Below are 21,098 nucleotides of genomic sequence, written 5' to 3'. Positions count from 1 at the left end.
TCTTAAATTCTTCTTTCTCATAGTTTTTAATTTTAAATAAAAATATTAAAAATATATTTACTTTTTAATTAATAAAAACTTTTTTTTATAATTAAATACTAATTGTTTTTAATTGTTTTTAATAATTTATTTGTTAAGATAAACAACTTCTGCATTAACACCAAGTTTCTGATTTGCTTAGGTTTAAAAATGACCAAGTTATTTTCGATAACTACAAAACATCGAAATTTTGGAATTTTGGGTTTTTCTTGTCTTTTTTTGGAAGTGTGGGAAAACATCGACTTTTTTAATATTATTCCCGTTTAAACTAGATCAAGTATTATTGACATCAGACAGACCCAAAAGTGCGAACAGAAACCACAAAAACAATTTCTATAAAATGCCAATCCGTTTTAAGGCCCCACAAATAAAACGGAATCATAAAAATGCCCGAAGTAATGCTGATAGTTGCTTTGCTATAAAAAAAACAGAAAATGTGCACTTTTTTTCAAAGCTATTTTAAATTTTTTTTTTTGAAGGGTAAAAACATGCAACACCCAATGTTCCTGAAAACATTGGGTTATTCTACATCTTTTCGATTTGTTTATTTTGCAAGACAAGCAAAAAAGCCTATTCATAGAAAACGAGTCGTTTTCTATATATATAAATAATTCACATTATAAAAAGAAGTCAGTTTGAGATTATTATCATGTCACCACGTGGTTAAATTCAACTCTTTTGCACGAACAAAAGGTAAAGCAAATACAGAAATATAGGGTTATTTACGATTAGAGACTTCAGTGTTTTTTTTTCAGAAGTTTGGCAAAAATGGAAGTGAGTGGAAAAGACCCATCATATTTCAGCCACGATGATCGAAAAATAGCGGGAGACGCCCTCAAATTATATTTCAAGGATGACCGAAAACAAACTTGGAAACTGCACCATAATTCATGTTCGATCGATCTTTTCGATTCTTTTTGCGCCGGAAATAGCGCGTTCTTTCTTCCTTGCTGAAAAATATTCTGTTAAGAGTTTTTTTAACAGCGCATTTCGGTTTTCTTTGGTGTGCAAATGGAACCGTACAAACCAAAAACTTCTATATATACCCGACAGTGGATGTTTATGGAAGAGTGCGGGAAAACACACTTTTTTGCATTCAAAAATGCGTAAAAAACTTTGAAAAAAAAAGTTGGGCGGAAATGCTGCAAAAGCAACGAAAAAATCTGCAAATTTGATGACACACCAAAGTGGCCAATAAATAAGAAATAAGTTTTGAGAATAAAAGGCGACTCGGAACTGAATAGCATACACTTCTATGCAACAAACACAAGTCAAGCTTCAGTCAATTAACAGAAATTTGTCTGTCGACCGCGAACGTCTTTCTAATGCTTGTGTCATTGGGTTGTATGTATGTGCTGGCAATGCGATGACCATCAAGTTGCCATCAAAGAAGTCGAAGAATACACTTGCGCATCTTAGCATCCATTCTTCTTTAATTAATGGAGTCGATGTCAATGAAGTCGTTCAGGCCCAATACAACTTCCCGTCGTCTTTAGACAAGAACAAAAGACGAGACAAAGAAGTTGCTATATTTAATGCCATCTCAAAGGAAATTGCAGGACAGAAATTCAAACTTGCCAAACGGACAAACGCGGTGAAGACGCTGAAATTAAAGATATACAAAGAGATCGGCCCACTTAATAAGAACGGCGTGAATGAGTTTGGAAGAAAGGTCACAGCAACTATATTAGCTCGAAAAACACACTCAAGATGTTCGCAACGCTCATTTGTGGAAATTCCAGCTTATGACACGGAAATCATGAATCTCTTTAGAGAGGTCTCTAATACTCAAGAAAGTTGCACTGAGACTAACCTCTTCGGCAACGAGTTACACGTCGAGAGTGAAAGTTCAGACTTAAGAAGTGAAAGTCTTAGAGAACGAATCCAGAAAAGTCCGACAGAATTCAATCAAGCATTGTCCGCTTTTAAACCAACAACAGTGGGAACATACTCCCAAGAATATTCGCAATGGTTCTTTAAAGAATCAAACTAATGTAAATTGTTTATTAATTTTGTTATCACGACAAAAATACTATAATATGGTAATATATTATAATTGTTTATAATATGACAGTTAAAAGATACATATTTGATTGAAGTTAAAATTAAATAACAGTTTTGTTTATTAGAAATTTAATTAAAAAAATAATTCCAAAATTTGTGTTCAAAATAATTGATTTTGTATTTGTATAAAAAAATCAAATGTATATTTTTGTAGTTTTAAATAACCAACTTTGATTATTTTTTTTACCCCATTTGTTATTTATTAGTTTCTATTTTTATCAAATCTTTTATTTTTTTTATTTGATGTTTATTAGAAAGAGTTCCAGTTTTATTTTTTACTCAAGTTTAACGATCCTGAATTATTACATATACTATATTGTATGTTATTCAATTATTAATATTTGTAACTAAAATTTACTATTGTATATGATATATTTCTAATAACAATTTATATTTGTTTATTTAATAATTATTATTATAACTGTCTAAATGTTATTTAAAATGTTATTAATTGTTTTAAATATAATAAGTTAACTAGTTTAATATAAAGGTACTTAATATCTCCATAAATACAAAGATGTTCTTCATTCCTCAATTACACATGATTGATTACTATCGTCTCACCCTCTATTTTTTCTTTAACGAAGTGACGCGAACACAGAATATTTTTATCTCGACAAATAACATAGACGCACAATTCGATTACACTTTATGGTTTTATGACGTAAGGTCAATCACAATTACAGATATATTATCTCCACTGTCTTTCTCATAAGCGATGTTTCGAATAACCCGGGAGATTTCTTCTGGTTGTAGTGTGTCATTCATGATTTGTTCTAGTGCACATTCTCTATTCATTAATACTTATAACTATTATTATTACTATATAGTACATTGTATAATATTCTATTGAATATTATACAACAATATAACTATAGAATAGATCATATGTGAATAGTATATTCTAAATTATAATATACTATAATAGAGTAACAAACGACAACACCGCAATACCATCAGAAGCGATTAATATCTTTTGAATGTTTTGAATCGGTACACTGAAATAATCCGGTTCACAGCTTAACGGTGGGTGGAGTGCTTTATCCCCGATTGACCGAGTGATTGCTATTTTCTCGTTGACCCTCAGCACTCCGCCGCAGTTAGTCACTTTCCCACCGTTTCTCATTATTTTCAGATTCTCCTCGATGTCTTCTGGTTTGTGATCCTTCCCAATTCGTTTAATTTTGTGTTCACTCAGAATATATACCGGAGAGTCGCCTATCAAACTGAACACTACATCACTCTCCCGAACTATTACAACTGACGCCGTTGTCCCACTCTCCGTCTGTTGACAGACCTCTTCATGTAACTCACTAAAAGCTCGTTTCAAGTGTTCCGCACATCCCTCACCCTTGACCAAGTCCGCACACAACTTCCTCTGCAAATTACACGCCGCAATTGCAGAGGCTTGGTCCCCATTGTGACCGTCAAAAACCGCGTAATAATCAATCGACGGAAATAGACCACCTACTACAATCAACATGTCTTCCATCGTCGTACGCTTCCCGATCGTTTGCGACGTCCCACAGTTGTGCCTTCCACACTTATAGATCAAATTCTTGGCGTGAGTGCAAAAAACAAACTCTATACCATATAGTTGTTTTTATTATAAATAATACTATAAAAGGACGTCGAACAAACGTGAAGGAGGGGGTCGACCTCCGTGCTAGAGAAGCTCTGGCCCGTTTGGACTTTCTCTGGTCTTCCGTGCTTGTGTAAAGTATATGTCGACGACAACTTTGGGAGTTGGACGTTAGTGGAAAACAATCGCTTGTCCAAAAAGACGGGACGGTCTTGTGCGTAAAACGAGTTTTTACGATTTTCGATGGAACGAGCGCGTTTGTGAAGTTTCTGTGGCGTTTGTGTACTAGCCTGTGAAAGTGTTATGGTTGTTGTCAACGGAGGACTTTGGACTAGTGGAGCAGACATCAAGGTGTTCGATTTTGGGTTTTCAGCTGGAAGTTACGAAAGAACTTGAAAAATGGAAACGTCTCTTTTTGGGAAGACTTTTGGAGGATTTCCCGAAATTCATGGGTATTTGAAGCTATCATGGTGGATCATTTTTTGTCATTTTTGGAACGATGTTGGATAAAAATATAATCTTAGGGAATTTGTGTCATCTGAGGTGTTTTTTGAAAGATTTTAAGTAACGTTTTCTGTTTGAAATTGTGAAAACTATAATTTGTAGTTTTTTACTATCATTTGAAATACTGTTTTTTGTCGACAAAAAAAATTAATTTATAAAATCGTTTTGTTGAGGAAAAAATTGAGTTTTTTTTTTCATTTGTATTATATACAATTTAAATCATATTATATTAAATATTATTATTGTATAAATTTGTAAAAAAAACAAAATAAAATTATTAATTTAATAATAATTTTTTTATTATAATGACTCAGAAAAAAACAACTAAAAGTTAACTATCATAAATATATATATTTTTTATTATGTTTTAATTCAAATCACAAAAATATGAAAAAAAAATCTGTGAAATTTTGGAACGAAATTTTTTTCTTGACGAACATATCTTTTGCAAAAAAGTTTGAATAATAAATTCAAATTATAATAATAATAACTTATTAACTTTTTTTGCACAAAAAATTCTTTAGAAAACTCCGTTTCGAAATTTTTGAATAAAAAGGGAATTCCGATATTCAATACAGTCAATGTACTTTTTATTACTGATTTCATGTATACTGGCATATTCATGCAGCTCAAACAATGGACAGTTCTCTTGTTCCAGCAACGACATATCAATGAAAGCATCTGCAGAGGAATCAAGATGGCAAACGCCGCCACGTGGCAGCCCAGATTGGTATGCAAGTTATCAGGGATACTCCCATGTAGTTGGGTATGCTCGAGTTCAATACACTTCCACTGAAAGAACGGCAGCGATTGTCACAGTAGTTCCAACAGTGAATCCAAAATATAACATCAAAAAGATCACATACGAATACAATGGTGTCGCCTCAGACTCTGAAGTGTACCAAGTCTCTAAAGAGACACTCCCAACTGAGGACTTGAAGATTAAAGTGATTGTACATATGGACAACGAAGAGACTGAATACATCAACTTGGAACCCCTCGACTTCGTCTGGAGTATTCCAGCAGCCAATTTACCATCTAACTATCAAAAAGGACAGAAGGGTGGTATCGTCGAGATGTTTGGATGGCCATTTGAAGATATTGGAAAGGAGTGTGAGTTCATGGGCAAAGCTGGGTGGCTTGCAGTGAAAGTGTATCCCCCACAAGATGCAGTTCTTTCATTTGACCAACCACAAGACAATTTATTGAATCCGTGGTATTGGGTCTACCAACCCGTCGCTTACAAGTTGACTTCGCGTATGGGGACTCGTGCACAATATAGAGAGATGGTCAAGAAGTGCCGAGCTGCAAATGTCTTAGTGTACAACGACATGGTCTTGAATCACATGTCTGGTGGAGGAAATGATGTGTTGAATCACTGCAATGGAGGGACATTCTGGGGACCAAAACAGTCCTTTACCAACTCGCCGTATTATACATTAGGATTTACATATGGCACAGACAAGTACACTGGTAAAATCAACACCGCTGAATATCCTGGTGCTGCTTATGGCCCATTACACTTCCACTGTGAAAAAGCACTCAGTTCTTGGAATGATGGATTTTTGTTAAATTCGGGATATCTCTCTGGTTTGACTGATTTGGCCACTGAGGATGATTATGTCAGAGACAGAATAGCGACTTGGATAGTCGAGAACTTGGGAGCGGGTGCTTCTGGTATTCGTATGGATGCTGCCAAGCACATTTGTCCCGATGATATTGCAGCTATCTTTGCTAAAGTGAAGATGTACATGGGTGGGGCTTTACCGGACGACTTCATGGCATATCTTGAAGTGATTACTGGGGGTGAGGCCGATATGTTAATATGTAATAATAACAACTATGAGTACACCGAATATCTGACTGAGCAACTTCAGAAGGATGGATTGAGTGAGAGCGACATTATGAAGGTGAAGATCTGGCAGAGTTGGTATCCGAGTGAATGGGGAAAGTGTGAAGGGACGATTGCATGGGAGAGACTTGTTATAGAAAATGATGACCACGACCAACAGAAGCCAGGAAGTTCATCGCGTGATATGCATGACGCTGGCTCAGTTTTAGTTAAAGAGAAAGACATTAACAGACACAGAAACTTTGAAGTCCAATTATTTTCAAGAACAGACAGAAATTGGACACATCGCTTGTTATTATCTTCATTCACCCTTGTTGATGGATTGAATGGAAATGATGGATTCCCTGATGGACTTTCTGACTGTTCTTTGTGCACTGGAAGTTATTGTGGCAGTTGCAAATCGATTCCAAAGAGAGATGCTTATGTTGCTGATGCTTCTGGATACACAGTAGAAGGATGGAGAGGCAGTGACTATACCCGAACACATCGAGATGTAGATGTTATCAATGCCATGAGAGGATGGATGGGGTTAACTCCAATAACATCGAAAGAACTTGGTATCAAAGAGTAATTTATTTTTAAGATTTTTCGATGGTTTTAAGTAAGTCAATTGCAGGAATAAAAATAAAAGAATTACTTTTTCTCCATCTTTTCTTGTTTCTCTCGTTCGGCCTTTTCTTTCTTCTCGGCTTTTGCAGCTTTTCTCTCTTCTTTTTCTCTTTCCTTTTCTGCTTTCCTTCTCTTCTTTTGTTCTTCTTTCTCCCCTTTTGTTTTCTTTCCTTCTTTCTCTACACTTCCTCGGACGTATAACTTCTCGATGAACGGCCCAAATTTCACAAGTGCTAATTTTTGGTCTTCAAAATTCATAACCTCTTTCAATGTCTCCGTCCCAGACTGTCCTTCTAACAATATCCCAAACCGCTTGATCTGTAACGACTTCGGCAACTGTTTATTAAGCCAATCGATGCGTTGTCGTATAAACGTCCCAAAGTATGAGTCTCTGGCAAGCATCTTCTCTGTTGGACATTTCTCTTTGAGGGTTTCTTTAGCCTTGGAATACACAACAGACAATATACAACTCAAATATGGCCGTTCATTACCAACAACCAACGCACTCTTCACGACTACAATCTTCTTCACAAGGTTCTCCACAAACTTATATGGTATAAATTCGCCAGAACTCGTTAATAACACCGTTTTACTATATGTCGTGATTTCGATGAACCCGTTATTCATTTTGGCCTCACATCCCGTTTTAAACTCTTCCTCAATCTCTTCAGTGGTATACCCACCACTCACATTAGGCCCCTTACACACTAACTCACTGCCATTTAGGGACACTTCACACTTGTCGATAGGTTTACCTACGGACTCAAGTTGCAGACACTTCTCTCTATTTATAGCCATAAATCCAGTCGTTTCGATATATGGAAGTCCACAAAAGACTTCAATACCCTTCCCCATCACTTCCTTTAATATACTTTGTGGCATGTTCCCTGCACAGATGAAGTACTTGACATTCACTATCCCAACTTTCTCTTTGCCTTTGTTAAACACTAAAGTCCGTGATGTGCCATACCCAACTGGCTTTGATTTTCCTTCCTCTTGCTTGACCATCCCATCAACAGCCAAGTCTTTCACCTTCGTTGCCAATTTAGAAGTCTTTAACACTTCATTCAGCCGCACAAGGAGTTTCTCATAGAATCTTGGGACAGCGACTAAAAGTGTTGGTTTGTATTTTTTCGCGATTTCAATATACCCTTTCAACCCCTCTCGATACAACACATCCGGCGCAATATACACTTGATACCCAACCATCATAGGCAAATACAACGCAAAGAGTCTCTCTATGTAATACGACATGTTGTGACACATAATGTACTTGTCTTTCATCGTCAAGTTAAACATCGACTTCAATGCACAACACTGCGAAATGATATTTCCATGCGTCCAGACGACTCCTCGGAGTTTATTTGGTCCTTCACAAAAGACAATCTCGGCGATGTCTGTTGGCTTCTGGTTCGAGAGAACATCTTTGACTTTCGACTCGTCGACACTCTCGTTGATCTTCTTGAAGTCGTCGTAGTTGACAAAGCCATCATTCATCACGCCATTTATTAACAAACAGGGCACTTTCACATATTTCATTAATTCTATTAATAAGTCCTTGTTATCGATGTCACACACTAATTGAACGACTCCACCTTGTTTCACAGCTTCTACTAGAGAGACCATTGGCATACTCGGATTCATATGTACCGTATACATCCCAGCAGATATCGCTGCAAGACTTAAAGCATGGACTCTGTAGTTGTTCTTCGACACAAACATGACGCCTCTATTCTTTAAATTGAGTGATATGTACGACTTCGTTAACTTCTTAATTTCTTCAGCAAAGTCTTTGACAGAGACTTCAGGGACTTTAACTTTCTCTTGTGTGAAAATGTTCCCTTCCATGTCACTGATCTTCTCAATGTAGTTCTGTAAAATGGACTTCCCATTCTCATATTTGTCATTATACTTCGACAAAGTTTCAAGGGCTTTTGAAGAAAGACCTTGAAAGGGTTCGATTTCTTCAAGAGTCTCTGGAACAACAGAATCTTCAATATCAGGAAATGGACTCGGCGATTTAACTGGTTTCTTTGGACTCACTTTCTTCTCTCCTCCATCTTCAGACAACACTATCTGGGAAACAGCAACCTTTTTCTGGGTGTCTAGATTTTCATCTTCTTCCCCACTTGAAGAAGTATCCTTCTTGTCTTCTGATTGGTGAGAAGATGATTCACTCTTACTACTAACATCGTTGGTTTCTTTGGATAACGTTTTGGTCTCGTTGGGAGACTTTTCTTCGTCAGAAATGGACTCTGGTAAGATTGGTTTCTCTACCTCTTCAGACATTGATCTAATTATTGTTTAATTTTTCCTATTCAAATTGCATTTGGATGGAATTGCTTTTTTTTACTTGTTAAGTATAGTTCATTATTAATTTCTTCATTTGGAATAATTTAATTTAAAAGCGGATTAAAAAGCAGTTTTGTTCGAATATGTGTGCTTTTTTTTATACTAAAAACTTCTTATGGATCTTTTGTCGTAAAAATATAATTTTTTTTATAATACTTTGTATCTTTAAATGTATTATTGTTTTTTAATACATTTATTTGCTATTTTTTATTTGTGGCACATTTGATTTTATCAAAAAAAACAAATTCAAGTTTCATGACGTCATGTTTAAATAGTTCCTTATTTTTTAGATCAAAACACAATTTCTACAAATAACAATTTCTATTTCTATTTATAGTATATAATCTATTTTTTGATTCTGTTTCTTTGAGATCCTTTTTTTTATTCCAATAATAATAATACCATTTTTAACCAAATGTGTGTTATTATTTTTTTTAATAAACTTTTATTATATGATCATTCATAATTGAAAAAATTAGTAAAAATGAACTATAAGGGTCAACTGTTTTTATAAAAATTAAAAATTGTTTTTTTCAACAACAATGGAATCAACGTGTCACCAAAAAAGAAATTAATTGATTAAATACTACGTATAATCCGACAAAAAGAAAAAAAGATCACAAAATTTCCATTTTTAAAGAAGTAAAATGTGACGAATTTCCAATTCACCATAAAACTTATTTTTAATTCATTGGGGGAATTACCCCTATATTTGCGTCAAAACCCGCTTGTATATTTGGGAATTTGTTTTGTAATTTATGAAAATTATAATAATAATACAAAACTAATCGGGAAAGTGACTTCACCCAAATAACACGTCTCATTTCGCCCATCTCTTTTTTACTCAAAAATAATTTCCAAAATTTAGTAACAACAGTCTCTGAAAATCCTAAAAAATGGGGTTTTTACCTAATTTATTTTTTTATTTTTTCTGTTTTTTTTCTTGGTTACAAAGTTAATATAATAGCCTTAATTATACTACAATATCGGGAAAATTGTCCTAAAGAAAAACAATTGATTATGAGGGAGCAAATACTGCTTACAAAGCTGAAAGACGGACAAAAAGACCTGTAAGTTACTGACTGATCTGATTTTGGTTGAAGTATGCCCCAAATAGCCGAAGAAACGAAACTTTTTTTACAGGCGATTTTGGCACTCGTAACTTCGCTCGTTGAGCACCCTTAATATAAAAAACACCAACTCCATATTCACTTAATGCCAAAAAAGCAACTCGAATACCCCGAAGTGCTCGACCAGACTTTTCTTATAACCCTCCACGACCACTTCATGCACGATGGTGTTCTATCCAAGGCCTGTGTTATTCGGTTACTCAAAGAAGTGAGTAAAGTACTACGAGAGGAACCAAACCTTTTACGAATTAAAGAAGACACTTTGGTCTTCGGAGACTATCATGGACAATACTTTGACTTTATTGAGCAGAGAGATGATCAGTTTGTTCTTCTCCATCACGGTGATCTATATGGTACTATAAATAGTAAGATTTGTTATAAAATATAGTATATTGTTTAATAGTATTATTTATAGTAATCAAGTAATAACATATAGATTCTGGAATCCCACGCCACATTGCTCATTGTATTTAGGTGACTATGTGGACAGAGGAAGTATGTCTTGCGAGGTCGTTACGACACTTTTCTTCATGAAACTGATCGACCCAAATAAAGTTTATTTACTTCGAGGAAACCATGAGACTCGGAAGATGACTGAGCGGTTTGGGTTTAAGTCCGAGTGTCTCACCAAATACGACTTTGAGACGTATAACATATTTATAAAGACGTTTGAGTGTTTACCACTGGCAGCCACTATCTCAAGGAGTGTTGGCGACTTCTTCTGTTGTCATGGTGGTATTTCGCCCAATTTAAATAAGATCGAAGAGATCAATAAGATCTTTAGATTCACGGAAGTGCCATCGAGTGGTCTCTTTTGTGACTTGTTGTGGTCCGACCCTTATGTACCAGAGATTGATAACACCAAAGAAGTTAAAATAACGCAATTTGCGAATAACAAGTTCCGGGGTGTCTCGTACATCTATGGGATCGAAGCAATGAAAGACTTCTTAAAAAGAAATGACCTCAATTTACTCATTAGAGGACATCAATGTTTCGAAAATGGGATCTTTGCTCACACTTTTGGGTTCCCAGAACATCAGCCTCTTGCTCTCACAGTCTTTGGAGCTTCAAAGTATCAGAAAAACAGTAAAGCCGGGTCTATTATGATAGAAGAGAAGGCCGTGAATATCCGGCGGTATGAGACAACAACAATTCAGAAACATTTCAAGAAGGATTTCAGTGGGATATTTGTTGACTCTGTATTTGGTCTTGGCAATATGCTTCAAGAGATCAGTTTTAGTCTTGTTGAGTTGTGTTACTATTACGATGACGACTTAAAAAAGTGCGAAAGTGATGAGAAAATAGCAGAGGATCAATTTGTTGTGTTTGATTCAAATGAACCGTCTCAAGAAGATTGCGATGATGATGACGACGATATTTCAGACTCAGAAAGTGACTCGGAAGACTCGAGTGATGACAGCGATGAGAGTGAAGAAGACGACACATCAGAAGAAGAAGAGATTGAAAACGACGAAGAAGATATTAAAGAAGAACTTCAAATACACAACAACCAATTTGAACGCGAGAAAGTCGAAAGAGTTCAGCCACAAGCTGAAGTCCAACAACATAAAGAAGATGTCGTTGTGCAGACAACAAAAATATCAAAGAATGCGGCAATAGAAATGAATGATGACACACTAGAACCTTTAGAAATTTCAACACCAGTCTCTTTCTTAAATGACCACTTCACTAAAGTAACACCACCAAGTCGTTTAGTAAGCTTATTCCAAAACATTCATCACTTCAGACCTAACACCTTATTTTGCTTATCGAAATTCAAACCGCCACTAAGCCCTCGACCATCTACACTTGGATCGCCGAGACCAACAACTCGTCCACTCTTATGTTTGTTGGATTGGCTCGAAAACAATGTCTCACAAATAGATGAACGTGTTGTGAAATGGCTGAACTGTGATGCGGCTCCCGTGACTCTTCGGGACTTGCGAGATATGTGGAATAATCGTAACCATTAACTATTAAATAATTACATGTTTTATTTATTGTTGAGTTATCGTTTGACACCATTACAAACAAACAGGTGGACTTTGAGGAATAGAACTTGAAATTGAACTAAGAACAATCAATCAGTCAAGATCTGGATGATTCAATTCAACGACCTTCTGAATGTTAAAGACTTTTGAATTCACGGAGTATTCGGACTTCGACTTACTTACGATTTTGAGTAACTTGTGATTTGTCTTGACAAGCCCCGTTGTAAGAGACTTGAAAGTTATGGAAGACCCATTACGAGAAGCTTCTAATATACTTTCGAGTCTGTTCACCCCATTCTTCCCACTCAAAGTCTTTGTGATCAACTCGAAGCCTAATTCGAGGAGAAGATCTTCCATTAGGTGGATCACTTCTATCTTCTTATTGTTTTGATATCGACGAGTTGCTGTTTTCTTGGAGGCGCCAAGGGCCATGTCGTGCTTGAGCTTCTGGTCCCCTCTCATTTTAATGAAGGAAGAAACATCGATGAAGTCGTCCTTGGAAAATTCAAAACGGGAGACTTTAAAGAACTGCTCCGTGACTAGACTCTTCCGCTGCGGACGCTTGATAACTACATTACAAAAAGGGGATAACAAACAGATACAGAGAGTTTGCTGTAAGGTTAAGTTGTTTCGAGCTTCACGGGAAGCGCGTAGAATTGGTAAACGCTTTTCTAAAGGAGTTTTGCGGGGTGTGCTTATTACTTTTTCTTCGGGTCTTATAACATCTTCTTGGGGTTTAAGTGTTGGGAAGAACAACGAAATTTTGGGTATGGAAATTGAAGGAAAGAGACTTGACATCGGAAGATATTGGTTTCGAGTTGCGCAAGGTTTTAAGGGAAATCCAAAATACTTTGACTAAAGTTGTCATTTTTTAAAAGTTGAGAAGATTGTATTGATGGCGGAATAATGGATTGTAATCACCTGAAGTTTTTTTTTTGGTAAAATTTAATCAATTTGTAATAGAATTCTTTTTTGTTTTTTTATTATCAAATTAAAATGGTTTTATTATTAATACTTTAAATTGTTTTTTTGTTTTTTTTTATTATGATGCAAAAAGAATAAAAAATATAAATTGTTGAATAAAAAAAGAAAAAAAGTGAAGAACTATATTCAATAGGAGAAAACGAAAGTCATTTTTATTAATAATTTTTAATAAAAAAAATATAAAAAGCAAATTGCTTTAACAACTACATATTATTGTTTTATTAATATAAAATGTTATAAAATGTTATAAAAATTAACATTTGTTATTTAAAAGAAAACTATGCTTCGGTCTTTGATTAAAAAAAGAAATAGTCTTTAAAAAAGTTCCAATAAAAAAATTTAATAATATAATTATTCTAATTTATTATTAATAAAAGTTGGATTTTTTAATTGAATTAACTATTAATATAAATATTTTGTTTTTAATAATTTTATCCAAAATACAACAATTGTAATATTATAAAAAAAATATATTATGAAATTATCTAAATAAATAAATTATAATAAAATTTAAAAAAAAAAAAAAATCATTTATAATTAAAGATTTAATTTTTGTATTATTTTATTTTTTATAAATAAAATAATGTAAAATATAAATATATTATTAATAAAAGTTATAATAAATAATAACCATTATATATTTCCTAATAGATTGAAACAATTTATATATTAATAGTAAAAAACTATAAGATAATAACACATTTATTACAATTACATATTAATAGTTTAGAAACTATATGAGAGTTAACTGTAAATAATACAACTAAAAAAAAACTACAAAACACATGTCAAAAAACAGTGATAAAGGACTTACTAAAACAATTCCACAAGTCAGTCTTTCTGCCTTTTCGTTTCTTTTTGGAGAGTACATTCATCATGAATTTCACCAAGAAAATCGTATCACAACAACTCAGTTCCACGACAAACTTTTTGATTTGGGGTACAACCTTGGCATGAGAATGACAGAACTTATTTCTTATAAAGAAAAAGAAGGTTTACGTGAAAACACAACGGATGGGGTGATGAACTTTCTTGCGAAGGATATGTGGAGAGTAGTTTTTGGATATCAAGTCAATTATGGGAAGGTGCGAGATAAGGCCAACGAGTGTTTGTCTTTCTACTCAATTGTGTTCCATGAAATAATGATATTTATTTATGTTATAAAGTCTCACTACAAGTTTTAATCACAGACAAAAATTTAATCATTACCGAGTATATCAGTTATGCTTCTGATTGTAACGTCTATTGTGTTGCTTTTGTCGCTGGTATTGCGCAGTCATGTATGGACGCTGCAGACTTCGTTTGTTCTCTTCTATTTTTAAAACTATAATTAAATTATAAATATACTATAATATATATTTCTAGAGTCCACATTTTTGATATGACTTAAGTAGATTCTCCAAGCAAGAAAATTAATGATACAGAAAGGAACAGTGACACACGGGGAGGACGAGGATGGCCCATATTTACATATAATATTTCAGCTATGATTATTAATTTTTTTGATACTTATAGAAGACAACATTTTAACTATTAATAATAGTTATAAATAAACTAATAGAGAGAACACCAAATAAACAACATAAGAAGCTTAATTAAACGTGGAGTACATCAAGGTATAGTAATAGTAATGTTAACAACAACACCAGGAAGCAGAACCCGATGCATGATATCCAAATAACAATTTTGAGCCACATCCTTTTATTGATCCATTCATTTTGGTGGCACAACAATCCCAAAGCGGCGACAGCTCCTCCAATAAACCCGAAGATGTGTGCGGCGTAGTCGATACCTGGCATAAAACTTAATACAAAGATGATGATCGTTGATATGAGTAATTGTCCTATTAAGCTGATCCATTGTCTTGATGGGAACTTGTTTTTGTTCAAAATGATGTCGATGAGAAAGCCACCGAACACAGCAAGTAATGCGCCAGATGCCCCAACGCCTTGTGTAGTTGGGAAGATCATCACAGAGAAACAGTTGCCGATTATCCCGCCGACAAAGTACACGATTAAGAAGCGGAGGGTATTCATCCGTCTTTCTATTATCATTCCAAGGCGGAGTTGCATCGAAAGGTTACATACCAAATGGATGATCCCAGCGTGGAGAAAGATTGGAGTTATAAGTCTCCAGAGTTCATATTGCTCCTTCATTTTCTTCGCATCTTTTGCGCCGAGGATGTCCATTGCGTCGGAGGTCGGTCCAAGCATCCAATTGATGCTTGGCTTCTCAAAGCCTTGTAACGAGATTTCTACTATGAGCATCACAAATTGAATGAATGAAAGTATGAAGCACGCAGAGAATATGAATAAACAGTATCGATGCGAATTGGCTGGTGAACACGGTGGTGGGATGAAACACGGACAACACGAGTATCCATACAACTTCAAGTAATTTACTGGTATCGTAACTTCAACGTCTTGAAGATTTCCATCAACTCCATAGACTTGTGCTTTACCAGATGCACCAGTTTGGACAGGTTCACCATCAGAGTCCATGTCACGATACACTACTCGAGTAGCTTGTGGGCGGTCTTCTCGCTCGTCGTTCCAATCAAAGGTGTGGATATTCGATTTGTTCACTGGAGGCGGAGAGTGCATTTCTATTTGACTTTCTAAGTTTTAAGTTCATATTTGTGGAGATTTGTTGATTGTCATACAAAAGGATGATATCTTACTGATTTCAATTGTCACATAACATTTTTATACCGAAGATATTTTGAAGAATTACCAAAAGACAAAGTGAACTGGCAAAGTGAATTATTGTCTTCCATTTTTAGAAACATTTTATAGTTTAATTTCTAATTAAAAAATCTTAAGTTTCTAATTTGAAAAAAAAAGCAATTAATTTTTATAGTAAAATTAAATTAGAAATAACCATACTAATATCATCTCATTAATAATTTACAACCTCATTTAAATATACTATGAATTGCTAACAAAATTGCCTAAGATAATTTTAGAATAAACCCAAAAACAACAAAACAGTTTGCTACAATGTTTTTGAAAGTATTTTATTGTTTAACTATAATTAAACTATTAGAGATAAGCAAGGTCAACATAGACATTATTTCTATAGTCGGGTACAAGCAATGAGTACGTAGGAGGTTCTTGATTAAGTAAAACACTATTTGTCTCAGAAATGCATGAAGACGGTGATGTTGAAGGGATTGATCCACCGGTATAAACACGACTGCATTGATTTGGTACAAAAGCTCTTAATTCTTTGAAAGCGGGTGAACACCCATTGAGTGTAGCTGTGTTTTTTTCATTCAAAAGTCCTTTAATTCGTTGATTAAAAAGTTCACCAAAGACGCTTAAATTCTCTGCAAAATTCGAATCGACGACTTTCCCCAACAAATGAATTGAATTCAGTGAAGAAAATCCGCTCTTTGTTGAAGTTTGTTTTGTTGTAATTTGCAGTGGCGAATTTCTTTGAATCAAGTCGATGAGTCTTTTACAATTAGTTCCGTCTATTTTATAATTTATCAAATAATTCATCCCGTTGTGTGAATACGACACTAACACAAATGGCTGAAATGTTTTACTTAGTCGGGATTGTCTTTGTACATTAAGAGTAAACCCCAATGTGTTTAATATCCCGCACAAATATGAAAAGTCGTACACCTCCTTTTTAGTAACTTGAACAGACTCTACACTCAATAGTAGTGTAAATACAACCCACAAAAAAATCATAGACTTTTAAGTTCAAATTCCAATGTTATTTGTATAGTAATTATTTATAATTCTTTTATTATTATATATAACTCATTGAAAGACATTTTTGTTCTTCTTCTTTCCAATTCAAAAAAAGTTATCAACAAATCTATTCACTTCTATTTAGTATAATTTATAGTTATATTAATTATATTTTACTACTCATTATTTTATATGAAATGGTCGAGTTTATTATTTATCGGAACATAAATTTGGTCAATTTCATTTAAAAAGACAATTTGATTCCAGTTAAATAAGGAAAAGTGCATAGTTTAATTTTATAGTATAAAAGATATAATTCCTGATACCAAATTAAAGAACAGAGTTGATTACATCACAATTTTAGTCTTGAGGAATGAATTTTCAGGCTCATCAATTGGTCCATCGACAATACCGAGGGAATGACACACGGCATTGCATTGGTGAGTTGAGAAGAATTGACTCATTCCCCTTTGTGACAAATTAGTTAACGAGAAGTAGTACTTCGTAACCGACTCGTGATGTATAGCGGGGTCTGTGAGGAGGTAGTCGTTCTTATCTGGTCTAATGATCCCTTGTAAGTCGCACACAATCAGTCGTTTTGCTGTTCTGAAATAGGACCAATGTGAGAATGCTTGAATAGTTGCGCTATACAATTCTGTATTGACCATACTATTGTTATCGTTGAACTTCACAAACGTTCCTTTAAGCATTGGTTCGATGAAGTACATTTTATTATCCAGTGCTATTCTTTTTAATTGGTCATACGTAAGTGTCTTCACATTCCACAGAGTAGTGTCACACACAACAAATATAGAAACAGGCACAAAATTGATTCTTTTGAACGTGTCGCACACCTGATTGAATTCAAACGCAAGTTGTTCCACTGCCGAGTTCAATTCAAGAATGTCTAAAAACTGATAGACATCTTTTCCTCGTTGTTTAATAAAGTCTTTCAATACAACAATCTTCTCCTCCGCTCCACTCACTTCCTTCCCCAAATACGCGTTTCGCTCCGCTCCTCTCGCAAACGGAAACACTCTCTTTTTGATCGTAACAGGTTCGACCAAGAACTTAGTTGGTCTCGCCCAATATTCGTAACACGCGTCGTTCAAAAAGTATGTTGGATCAATCGTAACAGAAAATCCTTTCATCTCTTCCGTGTCTTCAAAGTTAATTGGATACATTTCTCTCATCCGCATTGGGATCAGAGCAAAGCTCTCCTCCGTCATGACTTCCGTTGTAAATGAAAGAGGGTAGATCGGTTTATAGATTTGTCGTGTGATTTCACCGCCGACGTTGACCTCTTCAATGTACTCGAGCTTACTCAAACAGCCCAAATAGACGTCGTTGAATTCCTTAGTGATTTGTTGGCTTGTGAGACCGTACAGAATTGTTGTCTTTAATTTGACCAATATCTCCAATTGTGGATTTATAGTCAACGCGTCTTTCAGTTGAATGAAATCGGGTTGGAAATTTAAGATGTGAACAAAGAGTGGGACTCCCAAGTTCTTAGCTTGAATGGCCAATAAAATTTGGGGAAGTATACGTGTTAGTGTGATTGAAGTGGTGACTGGACTATACTGTAACATTTGAATATAACCTATGAACAGCCGTACATTGTCAAACGAAAATTGTTCGATCCCATCACGGATTATAAACACATTAATCCGTTTGTTATCCGGAAGTGATGGTTCGGTTATGATGTTCAAGATGTGTTGCACCATTTGGTAGTGATACTTCTTCGCACTTATTCGGGCGTCTATCACAAACAATACATCATAATTGCGGATGGAAATTGACCCATCAGAAAACATGGAGACGTCACACGGTGTCGGGGACTTCGTAAAGTAATCAACGGCCTCCGCAAATTCCTTTGCTATAAGTACCATCTCTTGTGATACTTTCGGCTTGTATGCCATCGTTTTAATCTACTCAGTTCTGACTTTTTGAGTAACTATTATGTATTAGACTTTTATTTATAATTTGGTATTATAAATTATAATTCGTTTATTAGTCAAACTAGTAAAATGTTGTTGATTGTCACTTAAGTCATTAGAATACTTCATTATATTGTGATAAATCATTATTCTTAATAATCTATATAATTATTAAAATTATAATTTTTCTTTATTAAAAAAAATCATTATAAAATCATTTTAATTTTATTTATAAAAAACATAAATTATTATAATTTCTGGTAAAATTAATAATAACAAGACCCAAATGATTGACCACAAATCGGGGATGTAGTGTCAAATTTTGAAAAACTGACAAAATTAAATTGAAATATGTTATTTTAAAAAGTGTAAATTTTTGTGAGTTATTTATTATATTTGTAATTAAAAACTATTTAAAAAGATTTTGAATTTTTAAAAAGTGCACTAACCGGGACTCGAACCCGGATCTCCACCTTGGGAGGGTGAAATTCTGCCCTTAGACCATTAGTGCTTTCTTGATATTGAAATTGAAATTGGATTGTATTTCAAACGGATAATTGAACTGTTATTTAAAATTTATAAATTATTATTAATATCAAAAAAACATTTTGAGATGATGCGTCAAAGTTTCCGTCGCAATGTGGTCTTCTGATTATGACAAATTGTGAAATGGTGAGATGTGTCAAAAGTAATTGAAATGTAATTATTGTGGAGAACACAAATAGCCAATCACACACATGTAACAATTAAAACCAAAAGTTACACAAAACTACTCAAAGAAGTTGTATGATATTGTTAACCATATGAATACTATATTATCTATTTTCAATTAAAATGCAATTCATCTTTTCAAAAATACGATGACATTCTGGACACGTGAAGTGAAATGAGTCATCGTACTCTGTGTCAGTGACCGTTACCCACTCTATAAACAGCCATCTGAAAGCAAAGACAAACATTTCATGTGCGAGAAAGAGTGTCCAATCAAGAAGGCGTATGAAGACTTTCTGAGAATTGTGCCAAAAGTGCAAGTTGGCGAAGAAGCGCCAGAGCAGGGCTCCCCAAATTTGGTTAAAAGGCGAGTTAAAAAATGATGATTTTTTATTGTTTCAAAAAGTAAATAACAAAATTAATTAAAAAACATTTATTTGATTTTGTTATTGGTTATAAAAAAAACACGAATCAAGACTAAAATTACATAAGAGAAAGCCTACTTTGCGTCATTTTAATAAATTTTGCAGACAAACGAATATCTGCAGTTTTTACTTTCATGTTTATTTTGTTAGCATAGCGATAAAAAGAAAACAAAGATTCCACACACGAAGATGTAGGAATAAGGCTAACTACAAGAAAAATAAGTTCTGAACATCTAAGAAAGTTTTCATGACCAAATAATTGTAGTGCATCCAGAAGGCTGAATTTACATATTTTGTTTTTTGAGTTAGTATCAATAAACTTTTTCACGTCTTCTATGTTTGCATCAATAAGTGTTTTTAAATTTGTGAGTTCTATTTCCAAATAGTCTAAAGTGTTATTTACAAACATGGTGTCTTCGCGAATATATTTTTCAGGGAAATTGAAACAGTCCAAATATATATCCAAATTTTGATAAACCCCAAGTTCTGTTTTAACAGAGGAAAGTTTCTTTGAATCTGCTTTAAATTTTACACACGTAGAATTACAAAACCTGATGTTCAAAGCATTAATAAACTCTGAAATAATATTTTTACACGACGATGAAAAAACAATTGGAGCTTTAAACGGCAAAAAACGATTTACTGAATAGAAAGAGTCAAAACATCCATTCGAAGCATCAGACATTTTTACATTCAAATTGTTGATTAACTCAGTGACACGCAAATACTCTTCGTTTATTAATCCAAACTTTTCTTGCATTTTATCACAACAAACTTTTGTAATATTCAAAATATCATAATAAAATTCGGCGAAAGCAAGGAACATTGTATCTTTTACGTCAAAATAATTAATACGTCTCCCCAAAAACACGAAATAATTAATATCACTTTTTGCCTTTTCCAATTCTACGTTGTTGCACTTTGGAAGTCCTGCCTTGTATTGGTCAATAAGAATGGTATTAATTTTCTTATAAATGTCAAGTTCTCTAAAAAACAAATCGAAGTCTTTAAAGTTGTTGATCAATTTATCAACTATTAACTCGTGATAACACCATCTTGTGTTACTCATGGTGGGTATATGTACATGTTCAATGTAATCGTCTTTGCTTCCCCAAAACGCGTTCCATTGAGTTATTGTAACATCGCTACATATCACTTTGAGAATTGCCAAAAGAACTCTTCCATCTGCTGTATTCCAAAGAAATCCTCAGCCACGT

The 21,098-nt window shown here is 34.2% G+C and overlaps 10 protein-coding genes across 10 annotated transcripts; 4 read left to right on the top strand and 6 right to left on the bottom strand.

The window, feature by feature from the left end:
- Positions 1 to 1,294: 1,294 nt before the first annotated feature.
- Positions 1,295 to 2,032, top strand: EIN_430180 (hypothetical protein; the record flags this gene model as incomplete). Its single annotated transcript, XM_004261945.1, has 1 exon — positions 1,295 to 2,032. The coding sequence occupies one exon, from the start codon at positions 1,295 to 1,297 to the stop codon at positions 2,030 to 2,032; it is 738 nt and encodes a 245-aa protein (XP_004261993.1).
- Positions 2,033 to 2,760: 728 nt separating this feature from the next.
- Positions 2,761 to 4,032, bottom strand: EIN_430170 (protein phosphatase 1K, putative; the record flags this gene model as incomplete). Its single annotated transcript, XM_004261944.1, has 3 exons — positions 2,761 to 2,893; positions 3,042 to 3,661; positions 3,745 to 4,032. The coding sequence occupies 3 exons, from the start codon at positions 4,030 to 4,032 to the stop codon at positions 2,761 to 2,763; spliced, it is 1,041 nt and encodes a 346-aa protein (XP_004261992.1).
- A 738-nt stretch (positions 4,033 to 4,770) lies between these two features.
- Positions 4,771 to 6,612, top strand: EIN_430160 (alpha-amylase, putative; the record flags this gene model as incomplete). The annotated part of the gene is made up of 1 exon (XM_004261943.1): positions 4,771 to 6,612. The coding sequence occupies one exon, from the start codon at positions 4,771 to 4,773 to the stop codon at positions 6,610 to 6,612; it is 1,842 nt and encodes a 613-aa protein (XP_004261991.1).
- A 62-nt stretch (positions 6,613 to 6,674) lies between these two features.
- EIN_430150 (AMP dependent ligase/synthetase, putative) lies at positions 6,675 to 8,939 on the bottom strand (the record flags this gene model as incomplete). The annotated part of the gene is made up of 1 exon (XM_004261942.1): positions 6,675 to 8,939. The coding sequence occupies one exon, from the start codon at positions 8,937 to 8,939 to the stop codon at positions 6,675 to 6,677; it is 2,265 nt and encodes a 754-aa protein (XP_004261990.1).
- A 1,278-nt stretch (positions 8,940 to 10,217) lies between these two features.
- On the top strand, positions 10,218 to 12,105 carry EIN_430140 (serine/threonine protein phosphatase 2B catalytic subunit A1, putative; the record flags this gene model as incomplete). The annotated part of the gene is made up of 3 exons (XM_004261941.1): positions 10,218 to 10,453; positions 10,569 to 11,977; positions 12,017 to 12,105. The coding sequence occupies 3 exons, from the start codon at positions 10,218 to 10,220 to the stop codon at positions 12,103 to 12,105; spliced, it is 1,734 nt and encodes a 577-aa protein (XP_004261989.1).
- A 111-nt stretch (positions 12,106 to 12,216) lies between these two features.
- Positions 12,217 to 12,585, bottom strand: EIN_430130 (hypothetical protein; the record flags this gene model as incomplete). Its single annotated transcript, XM_004261940.1, has 1 exon — positions 12,217 to 12,585. The coding sequence occupies one exon, from the start codon at positions 12,583 to 12,585 to the stop codon at positions 12,217 to 12,219; it is 369 nt and encodes a 122-aa protein (XP_004261988.1).
- Positions 12,586 to 13,892: 1,307 nt separating this feature from the next.
- On the top strand, positions 13,893 to 14,597 carry EIN_430120 (trafficking protein particle complex subunit, putative; the record flags this gene model as incomplete). Its single annotated transcript, XM_004261939.1, has 3 exons — positions 13,893 to 14,214; positions 14,286 to 14,407; positions 14,532 to 14,597. The coding sequence occupies 3 exons, from the start codon at positions 13,893 to 13,895 to the stop codon at positions 14,595 to 14,597; spliced, it is 510 nt and encodes a 169-aa protein (XP_004261987.1).
- Positions 14,598 to 14,702: 105 nt separating this feature from the next.
- Positions 14,703 to 15,710, bottom strand: EIN_430110 (hypothetical protein; the record flags this gene model as incomplete). Its single annotated transcript, XM_004261938.1, has 1 exon — positions 14,703 to 15,710. One exon carries the CDS (start codon positions 15,708 to 15,710, stop codon positions 14,703 to 14,705), a length of 1,008 nt encoding a protein of 335 aa, XP_004261986.1.
- A 438-nt stretch (positions 15,711 to 16,148) lies between these two features.
- On the bottom strand, positions 16,149 to 16,805 carry EIN_430100 (hypothetical protein; the record flags this gene model as incomplete). Its single annotated transcript, XM_004261937.1, has 1 exon — positions 16,149 to 16,805. One exon carries the CDS (start codon positions 16,803 to 16,805, stop codon positions 16,149 to 16,151), a length of 657 nt encoding a protein of 218 aa, XP_004261985.1.
- A 350-nt stretch (positions 16,806 to 17,155) lies between these two features.
- Positions 17,156 to 18,727, bottom strand: EIN_430090 (elongation factor 2 kinase, putative; the record flags this gene model as incomplete). Its single annotated transcript, XM_004261936.1, has 1 exon — positions 17,156 to 18,727. One exon carries the CDS (start codon positions 18,725 to 18,727, stop codon positions 17,156 to 17,158), a length of 1,572 nt encoding a protein of 523 aa, XP_004261984.1.
- Positions 18,728 to 21,098: the final 2,371 nt, after the last annotated feature.

This window comes from Entamoeba invadens (genome assembly GCF_000330505.1).
Source record: "Entamoeba invadens IP1 unplaced genomic scaffold scaff_1105074726713, whole genome shotgun sequence".
Classification (NCBI taxonomy): domain Eukaryota; phylum Evosea; order Mastigamoebida; family Endamoebidae; genus Entamoeba; species Entamoeba invadens.
Note: the sequence above shows the minus strand (reverse complement) of the source record. Positions and strands in the feature narration are given on the sequence as shown.